This window comes from Lissotriton vulgaris, chromosome 10, assembly GCF_964263255.1.
Source record: "Lissotriton vulgaris chromosome 10, aLisVul1.2, whole genome shotgun sequence".
In the NCBI taxonomy this organism is placed as follows: Eukaryota; Metazoa; Chordata; class Amphibia; order Caudata; family Salamandridae; genus Lissotriton; species Lissotriton vulgaris.
In genome coordinates this window covers 58066407-58078174 of record NC_141698.1, presented here as the reverse complement: position 1 = coordinate 58078174, position 11768 = coordinate 58066407, and the positions used below count along the sequence as shown (strand labels likewise).

Sequence of the window (11768 nt, the reverse complement as noted above, 5' to 3'; positions counted from 1 at the left end):
GAATTGTGTAGACGATCAAATCAATACATTGGGTGATGACATTTCTACACATTATCGTTTGTGCGCTGTATACTTTTATCAGTAAAACTGCATGTGAAGTCATAAAAATAATGGTCATTTCAATTAAAGATGTATTGGCAGTGCGCTACCACACCATGCATACTCAGCTCCACCCCAATGCACTATACTCTACTCTTCACCAATCCACATTATGCCACTCCACTCCACACTGCGTCACTACACTCTTATCTGCACCACTCCACTCTACTCCTCTCTAACCTACACCACTCCACTATTCTCTATGCCAATGCACTCCACCCCACACTACTCTTCTATGTACCACTGCACTCTACACCCTTCCACTCCACTCTGTGCCACCCTACCCTGCAACACTGCACTCTACGCCAATGCACTCCACGCCACTCTACTGTACACCACTGCACTCTAAAACCCCCTCTATGCCATCCATGCCTGTTTACTTCACTCTATTCTATGTCACAGTACTCCACTTTACTCCACTCTATGCCACTCCATTTTGACACTCTATGCCCTCTGCTCTATGACATTCTATGCCACTCCACTCGATGCCACTTAAATCTCTAACTCTACTCCACTCTACGTAGCACCCTCTGCGCCACTCCACTCTGCTCTACACCACTCCACGACACTCTATGCCACTCCACTCTATGGCACTCTACTCAACTCTGACACTGTAATCTACTCTGACACTCAACTCTACGCCCTTCCACTCTACGACACTCTACTCCCTCGACACTCTACAACATTGTACTCTACTCCATGGCACTCCACTTCACTCCTCTCCACATGACTCAACTCTATTGTACACCACTTTATGCCACTCCATAACACTCCACTCTACTCCATGACACTTTACTCCACGCCACTATCCTTTACCTCACTAACTTTTAGCCATGCTGAACAGCAGCCACTCTGGTGTATAACATTGCTAAAACATATTGGCAAATCCAAATCTCATGCATAGGTGAGACCTATTGACTTTGCCAATGTTTGTTAACTTTGCCATAGATTACCTTCAGGGAATGAAAGCAGTACATGCTGTCTAAGTATAGGCAATTTTAATGTTGTCACTACAAGCACTATCCACTATAACCACCCATTTGGGACATGGGCAAGAATAGAATTCCAACCAAGAGCCCCCCACCCCCGTCTTGAGGGCCCTGCTGGGTATTGTTATGTTAAAAAATATTTAATACCGCGCACATACACCAATTGGTTTCTTGGCGCTCGAGGACCGTGGAATAGGACGCAGGGAGTGTAGGCAGCTAACCGTGAGCAAGACGGAACAAATGAGTTTTCAGGGATTTGCGGAAAGTGGGGTAGTCAGAAGTGAGACGAATTGGGAGGGGGAGGGAGTTCCAAGTGGATGGGGCAAGGAAGGAGAAGCCAGCACCACCATGCTTCTTGCGTCTGAACCTGGGAATGACCAACAGGTTGTGAGCATAGGATCTAAGGTGTCGGGGGGGAACATAAGGGTGTAGGCGAAGAGAAATAAAAGCAGGAGCAGAAACAAAAAGAGATTTGAAAATAGTGCAGCCGAGTTTGAAGATGCATCGTTGCGCAACCGGGAGCCAGTGCAGGGTTTTTAGCAGCGGGGTGACATGTTGGTGTTTGGGTTGCTGGAAAATTAATCTGGCTGCCTGGTTTTGCACCAGTTGAAGCCGCTGAAGATGGTATGCTGGAATCCCCACGTATAGACAGTTGGCATAGTCCAAACGTGAGGTGACCAGGGCCAAGATGACAAGAATAAGAGCCTCTGGAGATAGGTACCTTCGGATCTTCCCGATCCTGCGAAGATGGAAAAAGCAGGCCGAGGTGACAGCATTGATGTGCGGCCGCATCGAGAGGTCACTGGAGATGATAACACCCAGGCTCTTCACGGAGTCAACTGGGCATGGAGGGGGGCCAAGGGCAGGGGGCCAAAAGTTGGGAGTCCAAGGATGTGGGGACCCACCAATCAGGACCAGCTCTGCCTTGCTAGGATTGAGCTTCAGCTGGCTGAAGTTCATCCACTCATAGATAGAGAGCATGGTGGTTTGAAAATTAGAGCAGGAGAGAGGGGAGGAGTCGATAGGAAAGATAAGTTGCAGATCATCTGCGTAATTAAAAGTGGTAACAGAAAAATGACGGAGAGCGACCAGGAGAGGATGCATATAAAGATTAAACAAAAGGGGAGATAGAGCAGAACCCTGGGGGACACCGCAGGAAAGTGAAGTGCAGGGGGCAGAAAAGGAAGATAAGTGTACAGATTGGGTCCGGAGTTGGAGAAAGGACACAATCCAAGACAGGGCCAGGCCCGAGATGCCAGCATTTCTGACACGGTCGACCAAGATGTCATGGTCGACCGTGTCGAAAGCGGCAGAGAGATCAAGTAGCACCAGGGCCTGGGCCAGGTTCTTATCAGCTCCCTGTCTCAGCGTGTCCATAACCGCTATCGCCACTGGCTCCGTGGAATGGGAGGGTCTGAATCCGGCCTGTTGATCATCGAGGAAATGAGTTTCCTCGATGAAGGTGCTCAGGCAACGGGTGACGTAGGTTTCCAAAACCTTCCCCAGATATGGGAGAAGGGAAATAGGTCGGTAGTTGCCCAGTACCGCAGGGTCGGAACCTGGTTTTTTTCAGAATAGGTACCACCACAGCGCTTTTGAAAGCATTAGGGACAGAGCCTATGGAAAGTGAGCGGTTTAGGAGGTCCAGAGGAGGGCCAGGACAAGCCATAAAGGCGTCTCTGAGGATTTGGGGGGGGCAACAGTCCTTGGGGGAGCCTGAGCCCACAGCCGAGAGTAATGAACGAAAAGTGTCTAAAGAGATCGGGGGAAAAACATGCAGGGAGTGAGGATTCGAAGGAGGAAGGGCGCTGATCTGGGACATAGTGGTGGGGGGAATATTGCTTTTAATCGTGGCGATTTTGTCAATAAAAAAAGAGTTAAGAGAATCGCACAAAGCTTGTGATGGCTGAGGTTGAGGGGTCACACGGTCGGGTAAAGAAAGTTCAGCAACAATTGAAAAAATTTCTTTAGTCTTGGATGCAGAGTTGATTACTTTTTGAGAGAAATAAGCAGATTTGGCCAGGATAATGGATTTTTTGTAAGATTTTAGTAAATCAGTGTAGGCAGACTTCAATAAGGGATCATAGTTACGCCTCCAGGAGTTTGCTAGCCTTAAGTTGGTCAGTAAACCAGCGCTTAGATTTAATAGATTTGGCTGGGGCGACTACGTCGCTGGCTTGAGACAGCCATTGAGAGTTCAAATCAGGGTGGCTAGGGGGGAGGGAGGAGGCAAGGGTAGAGTGAAAGAGAGAAGTATCGGCGCGCTTCCAATTACGTGCCGAGAAGTTGGAGGCTGGTGGGGGGCGGGTGGGTGCAGAGATTTGTAGGGTAAAAGAAATGAAAAAGTGGTCGGACCAGGTGCAGGGATACACCAAAGGAGGAGTAATATCCAAATTGGTGGTCCAAGCCTGGTCCAGGGTATGGCCCTTGATGTGAGTAGCAACAGAGATATGTTGCGAAAAATTGAGGCCAGATAGAAAACCAGAAAATTCCAGTGAAAGGGAGGATTCCAAGGGGTCGGATGGCCAGTAATTAAAATCACTGATGATCAAGATCCTAGCAGAGTTAATGGTTAGTTGCGAAATAAAATCACTGAACAGAGATGGGAAGGAGGGCATATTAACTGGGGGACGATACACTAAGACACAAATGAAGGAGAGTTTGGGAGAGGAGAGTTTCAACATAAGAATATTGGAACTCAATATAGGGGTGGTTGTTAAAGAAGTGAGTTGTAGGTTAGAGCGAATGATGGCAGCAACTCCCCCACCCGGTCTGCCAGAGGTCCTGTTGGAATGAAGGATATAGTAGCCCGAGGGAATAGCGGCCAAGATGTCAGGATAGGAGTCCGCGTTTAGCCAAGTTTCAACGAGGAGCAGGATGTCGATATTGCCAACCTCGAGAAGTTGGAAGACCTGTAGCTGGTGTTTCGGGAGAGAACGGGTGTTCAGATACACTACAGAAATGGAGCGCATACCAGAGGAACTAGGCTTGAAAGATATGGGGGTGACAGAGTTGGAGGGAAGGGTAATAGAAGGAGGAGCCAAGTGAATACTAGATGAGAGGGGAGAGAAAATGCCATGATTCCGAGCGATAGCAATCGTGTGAGGGGAAGGAGGGGCACAGGAATAATAAGAACGAAGTTCCAGGGAGGTATATGTAATACGTTGAGCAGCATGCATGGCCCCTAGCCCCGGTCGGCCGCGGACGGGCGCAGACGGGCTTGACTTATGCACGACTTCGGCGCGAAGTCGGTGCTCCCGCTGCGCTCGTCCGCTGCGCTTCCTCCAGGTTGCCATTTATGCTAATCAACGTTAACCACTAGACCGCTCACCTGCACGGTGGAGAGGCAGGGCGGAAGTGGTGCAAAGCCGGAAGTGGCGCTCGTGCAGGGACCCTCCGCGCAAACGGCACTATGCCGGGGCGGACCGGGGTCGAGAGCGAGTAAGGAGCAGTTAACAGCAGGTCAGAGAATACAAATGCGGGCGCGATGCTGCAGAGAAAAATAATGCAAGTTAAAAATCCACAGCCAGCTCGTAGTCAGCTGGTGTGCAGGTAAAAGTAATCACCGGCAGCGCTGGTACACGCCCGCGGCCAGTAGCCACGGTTGCACCACCCATCCAGTGTGGAGCACGGCCTGATGATGAAGCACACCACCTAAAAACAAGAATAAAGGAGAGTTCTATTCCTCTTGTTTTTTTTGTAAAAATGTGAAAAAACCAATAGAATGTCACATTTTTCTGGAAGCAGGGCTGTTCAAGAGCCACAACCAGCTGACTCGAAGAATGTGGGTTCTCCTCCCATCAGACCCACCAACTGGCATCCACTGTGCTGTGACATATTATTAGGGCCACTGGAATTATGTGACTTTGCACCTGTGGAGATTTTTGCATAATTATACATTTGCTGCATGTGCCACATAATCCATCATCTACAGCATAATCTGCAGATTTTAGTTTATAAAAATTGTTTCTTGCTCAAACAGTTCAAAAATGACTAAAAACACAGTGGCATGTATCGCCGCGTAGTGGAAGGCCTTTTGCAAAGGTTGACTGGTCACCTTTCTGTTGCTTATTGCTATATTTGGGTATTAAACTGGTGCTATTGATGTGCGCCCAATGCCCAGACAGTGTTAAAAAGTGTAAAAAGTACAAAATAATGAAGTAATAAGATTCTTAAATGTGCCGCATTACGCTGCATAATTTGGCTTTTCTTGCCACTTAATTTACTCAACCCTGCCGCATATTTTGGCCATCTTCTGCTGCATAATTCCAGTGGCTTTCCATGTTGTACTGTAGTGGCCTTTTAAAGCACCTCTCCCCTCAACGAATCCAAAGCACTTTTTCATGGATAGGTAGCACACTTCTCTGTTCCTTGTACTTGGTTGGTAGAGTGCAGGACTGTGGTGTGGCCTCCACAGAACGAGTTGTGATGTCATGCGGATGGACTGGCAGGGTGCTCGACTCCCATTGTGCCACAAGGAACTTGAACCCGCGCTTAAATGCAGCTGCAAGTGTGTCCACAAAATGGCCCCTGCGCAACCTGTGTCGAGCAACACTGAAAGCTGCACCTGTGAGGGGGGAGAGGTGAGGACTGGGAGGTGAGGGCAATCTGCGAATGGAGGAGGGTAAATTGATGAATGAATGAAGAGCAATGGTGGAAGGATGGGTAGCGTTATGGATGGAAGCAGTGGTTGAAATGGAAAAATAGAAGTGCAGGTACTCTATGCCAGAGTACCTGCTTGTTTCAGAGAAGTGCTGGTACTCTATGCCAGAGTACCTGCTTGTTTCAGAGAAGTGCCGGTATTATCCAGTTCAAGGTATTGCATTTCTCTTGAGAAATGCCGGTACTCTCCTCCTCAAAATAAAAAAGTGCTGGTACTCCGTACCGGACAGTCCCGGACCATTTAAAGCACTGGATGGAAGGAGGCAAGGCGTGAGGAGGTGGTAGAGACGAAGGTAAAGGGGTGGTGCAGTGAACATGTAAGGAGGGAGAGGGGACCACAGGGAAGAAATCAGACAGGTTCTGGACTGGGAAAAGATGTTCTAGAGGTTAGAAGAGCCAACTTTGGAAATTAGGAACCAGGTTTGGATGTGGCATTGGCTCAATATTCTGTGATTCAAGTGAAAAAATGTGAGCAGTGGATTCTAGTGCTTGGCACCGACACTTAATTGTCAACACTGGTGCTTATGACAGTCTGCCACATGGTGGCGCTGCTTGTGTAACACAGACTCGAGCACAACGTTACAGTAGCTTATTAATTCAATATACCTTAAAATGGCTATCACCTGCCTTCCAAGCCATTCCTTCACATTTGGGGGCTTGGAATTGTCCGAATTGTAACACTTGTAGGGTTTCAAGGTTAGCAGTTGTGTCGGTTTTGTCAGGAGGAATGGGCTGTTGCAAGCTGCAGTGCCCTCCTGAGGACAGCCCCTGCACTTATTTTTTTCACAAATTAACCACTGTGAGATTCCTGGAGAATCACTTAAGGCTGAAGGCTTAAGGAAGGCTAAAAAAAAGTGTAACATCTTGTTCTGAAGTAAAGCGCTCTAATGCAATTGGGCCAAGCTTGAGCTCTGGTAAACTGCAAACAAAATAGGCGACGACAATGTGGGGGTGCAGGGCTGGTGACTTAAATGAGGGTGAAATTTTGAAAGATAGTAGGTGAGGGAGGGGGAGAAAAGCATGGGAGAGACCAGAAAGTGCTTTGCCACCGAGCTGACAAAATCCACGTGGAAAGGATGGGGAAAGAGGTAAGGGGCGGGAGGTATAGAGAGGGGTAAACGGAGAGCTGAAAAGATGAGGACACTTTGGAAAAATGTAGTGGTGGGGAGGGAAATGGGTAAGGTAGGAAAGGATAAGAGTGAGGTGAGAATAATGGTGAATTGCAATTTTACGAGAACAGGCAGGAAAAAAAGTAGGGGGGGGGAGTAGATGAGGGTAGTGATGACGGGAATGTGAAGTAAAATGGGCCGTACGGTACGACGGGAAAAGGAGTGGAGTTAGGTGATGAAAGAGGTGCACGAGCTGAGGACAGAGGAGCGAAGCGCGAGCATCTCCTACCTCCGCGCCAACCAATCCCAGGGCAGGGTGTCACCCGCTGTCACCGGATTGGACAGAGCTCGGAGCCCGCAGCGTACAAAGCCAGCGGCGCTGAAGGCAGAGCGCGAGCTCCTGGGCTGGAGCGTTCACTGCTCGAGGTTTACACGAGTGACGCGAACTTCACGAGCGGAGAAAACAGCAGCTTCTGAACCGGCATCTGTAAGGAGAACAGAGCCTGCAGCTCCGGGATCAGAAGGTGCAAAGTCTGCACAGACTGAAGCATCTGAACCAGGGGGGGCAACGTCTGCAAAGACTGAAGCAGCTGAACCAGGAGGGGCAACATCTGCAAAAACTGAAGCCCCTGAACCAGGAGGTGCAACGTCTGCAAAGACTGAAGCAGCTGAACCAGGAGGGGCAACATCTGCAAAGACAGAAGCCCCTGAACCAGGTGGTGCAACATCTGCAAAGACTGAAGCCCCTGAACCAGGAGGGGCAACATCTGCAAAGACAGAAGCCCCTGAACCAGGTGGTGCAACATCTGCAAAGACTGAAGCCCCTGAACCAGGAGGGGCAACATCTACAAAGACTGAAGCCCCTGAACCAGGTGGTGCAACATCTGCAAAGACTGAAGCAACTGAACCAGGAGGGGCAACATCTGTGTAAGTGAAGCAACTGAACCAGGAGGGGCAACATCTGTGTAAGTGAAGCACCTAAACCAGGGGGTGCAACATCTGCACAGGTCCTGCAGCAACTCCACTAAGGTCGGCACAACGAATGAACAGGTCCCCCGCCTGCACTGACCCAGCAGCAGTTTAACCAGACTCTGCAGCACGTGGACCAACTTCTGCACAGACCAACGCAGCGCAGCGCCCCTGCTACAGTGACCTGCAGCGCCCGAACCAGCAAGTGCAGGGCTGCAGCACCCGAAGTAGTTAACATCTGCGCAGAGAACGGCTCGTGCACCCCTGGTGCCAGAGGGGTCCACATCTGTACAGACCCTGTAGCGCCTGAACCAGAGTCCACCTCTTCGCGCAGGTGCTGCAACACTTCGCCCAGAGGGTGTGACTGCTGCACGCACGCCCGCAGCACCTACACCGGGCTCTCTAACTGAAGAGACACATCTCCACCTGAGCTGGGGTAGAACATCTGCAGAGAGGGTGCATCTTCGCAGAGACCCTTCTTCACCAGAAACAGGCTCTCTGAACACCTGAACCAGAGTGACCCACACCTGAGGACCTGCATCTTAGGTTGCACCACCGAGAGCGCGCCATGGCCCCGTCCCAAAAGCACTGCGAGGACCCCGAGCCCCCCACCGTGCGCCTGGTCTTCCTGGGGGCGGCCGGCGTGGGCAAGACGGCCCTGATCCAGCGCTTCCTGACCGGCCGCTTCGAGAGCCGCCACCGGCGCACGGTGGAGGAGCTGCACGGCCTGGAGTGCGCCCTGGGCCCCCGCCCCGTGCGCCTGGAGGTGCTGGACACCAGCGGCAGCTACTCCTTCCCGGCCATGCGCAAGCTGAGCATCCGGCGCGCCCACGCCGTGGCGCTGGTCTTCTCGCTGGCCGAGCCCGGCTCCTTCCAGGAGGCGCAGCGCCTGCGCGCAGAGGTGGCCGAGCTGCGCGCCCACGACCGCCCGCCGCTGCCCGTCATGGTGGTGGGCAACCAGGCCGACCTCTTCCCCGGCGGCCTGAGCCGGCTGCAGCCGCCGCTGGCCGAGCACCTGGCCGCCACCGCCGAGCTGGAGTGGGGCTGCAGCTACCTGGAGACCTCGGCCAAGCAGGACTACAACGTGCAGCGCCTCTTCCAGGACCTGCTGCTGCAGGTGCAGCTGCCCTGCGGGCTGCCCAGCCCCAGCCCGGCGGTGCTGCGCCGGAGGAGGTGGACGGAGGGCCAGGCGCGGCTGGGGAGGCCGCAGGAGCACGCGGGGGGCAAGCGCTCCAGCTGCAGCGTCCAGTGAGGGGGGCAGCCGGACCTTGGAGCAGACGGGCTGCAGCGTCCAGTGAGCGGACCTGTGCCAAGAGACCAGATGTACCTCGTGCTGGGCATAGAGGGCGCTCTGCGCCAACCCATGACCTTCCTGCCAACTTGCCACAGGGACTGATCCTCAGCCAGTCTCTCTATATATCTGTGAAACTCGAATTGAAGAACGCTGAAACTGTTTGCACTAACTTTGTCTCCTACGATGAACGTAGAGTAATTGGGTGAAAACCAAGTCTGACTCAGTGGCACCTTTATGACACGATGACAGCTGGCCTCTGTGCCACACTGGACTAAGGACAGAAAACACATTTTGCTCTGGCTTCTAAATGGGGCCACAGGAATCCGAAGTGACCCACTGTGGCCCTTGATTACCCCAAAAGGAACTTTAATGCCTGTGAATGCCCAGAACTATGAACTGACCATAAAGTAACCGCAGACTCTGGTAGCTTCATTCGCAAGAGCTCGCGCACACCTCGTCTGCAGGGACACATCATTGCAATGGTTAATGCTAATGCAGGGTTAATGCAGATAGTTCCAGTGAATAATGCACATGTAACAGTGGAGGCTCCAAGGATTGCAGGGCTTCGTGCACACGTTGTAATGGCTGATGGACACGTCATATTCACTGATGCACATTTGCTGCTGTTGTTAATGCACACACTGTCACGTTGTTGAATGCACTTATAAATGCTGCTGCATATATTACAATGGTTATCTCCCTTATAGCTGAAACGGTGGATTCACGCATGCGTGCAGCGGATAATGAACTTTATAATGCAGAGCCTTTGCACACTGGTATTAACCCACAGTGTGAGGTATGTGCCAAGTTACTTATCACACCCACGTGCACTGTATATTGTTGCACACTCTAAGGTCAATCCTGCTCCTCAGTATTTAGGGCGCACGTGCACACGACAATCCACTGCACACCCAGAATGTATTATTTCACACTTTGGATGTATCACCATGTACCACTGACTACACAACTCCGCGATCAGGCTTGTGACTTCACACACACACAAGTAGGCATCTCCTCGTTCTCCAGACTGGAGTGTTCTTTTATCAGTTCTTCAATGTTTCATGTATTTGGGGATGTAACATTCTTTTATAGTTTTTGCAATATTTGTATTTTTACCTCTTCTGTGCAATATTTGTATTTTTACCTCTCTTCTGTTATATGTTCAGCAGGCTGCATATTTTCTAATAAATAAACAGTGAAATAAAAGGTCTGTTATTTCCAACGGCGGGCGTTTATGCTGGCATATGTGGTGCCACTGGCTGTGGGCTCGTTTTTACCACAGCACCCCCTGGGAGGAGGGAGATTTGGGGTTGGGGAGATGCATTCAGGGCCGGACTGGTGAGTCCAGGCACCGGGCAATCCTCCGGTAGGCTGGAGGTGCGGTTTTTGAAAAAAATAGGCCGGTTTTGTGGCTGGGGGCCGATTTTCAGTCCGACCGTCACAGCCTGTGACGGTCGGACTGAAAATCGGCCCCCAGGCCACAACAGCGTCACTCTAATCACTCACTTAGTTAGGGACATCAGTCTGAGAGACTTCCAAGTTAGTAGCAGAATAGCAGTAGCGCGCCAGCAAGCTGTGATTGACCGGTGCACAACATTGCTGAATGTTGTTATGTGCAAGTGTGCAACCTAACCCCAAACGACGGAGGAGTCTGCGCGCCTCTCCAGGGTGGGGGGGGGGGGGGGGGGGGGGTGTGTAATTCCCACATGTGCATTGCAATTTACTGCGCGCGTGACTGCAGAGTGATGAGAGCGAGGAGCAGCTGCCACGGTCCACGGACGGACGGTACAGAAGCGGCCACAATCCACATGACATAATTGTAGGCTAGCCCCCTGTGTCACTAGTCAGCAGGCCTGAGGTGAGTCCGTTTTTCCGCCCCCCCCCCCCCCCCCCCCCCCCCCAGATTCTGTAAGATGCAAGCAGCGCGACCGCTATGTACCCCTGGAAAGTTATAACCTGACCCGGGCTCAGGGCACCTCCCTGCGAGGAACTGTATTTTTGTTGTGTGTAGTATTATGTTTTAAAGTGTAGTAAAGAGGTTCTCGTTTATAAAGATACGGACTGGGCTGTACAGACACGTTGTTCTGCTGTGACGTGTCTGTTGAGCGATGAGCCCTTTGTACCCCCACACATGAACCTCCCTGTGAAGCTGTGACTGCCCACCCGCAGCGATGAGAGCAAGCGCTGAATAGGAGAGCTGGAACAATATTTAGGGGTGGGGGGTGCTGGCGAGTAGTGTGACCTCATGCTTTTAAAATCATTTTGGTATTACTGACTAGGGAAGTTTAGATGCAGCCGAGTCGTTTGTCCCTCGAGGATGACTCCTGTGTAGCATCTCTCAGGTCTAACTCATAAAGTACTGGAATGGACAGGAAAGCGCTCCGAGAAAATGTAATCCCAGCACCAAATTGCACCAAGTGAGTGAGAGCAGCAAGCAAACTCCTGTCTGACCTCTGCGTCCTCGGCGTGCAGCACATTAAACACTCTTATAAATATGGATTTGTTTGATCCTTCTATAAAGCTTTCTTTCCATTACTCTTCAGTTTTTAAGAAGTAACATGCCACTGTTGCACTTCTAGTTTCGATCCGACTTTTCAAAATACTTAGACATCAGAAAGGAAGACGTTTTTTATTTGTTTGTTTCAA

General features: G+C 51.0%; 1 protein-coding gene across 1 annotated transcript; it reads left to right on the top strand.

Annotated features, from left to right (window-relative positions):
• The first annotated feature begins 7257 nt into the window (after positions 1–7257).
• Positions 7258–10328, top strand: LOC147684612 (GTP-binding protein Di-Ras2-like). The gene has a single exon (XM_086940451.1). The coding sequence runs from the start codon at positions 8397–8399 to the stop codon at positions 9078–9080; it is 684 nt and encodes a 227-aa protein (XP_086796577.1). The 5' UTR covers positions 7258–8396; the 3' UTR covers positions 9081–10328.
• The last annotated feature ends 1440 nt before the right edge of the window (positions 10329–11768 follow it).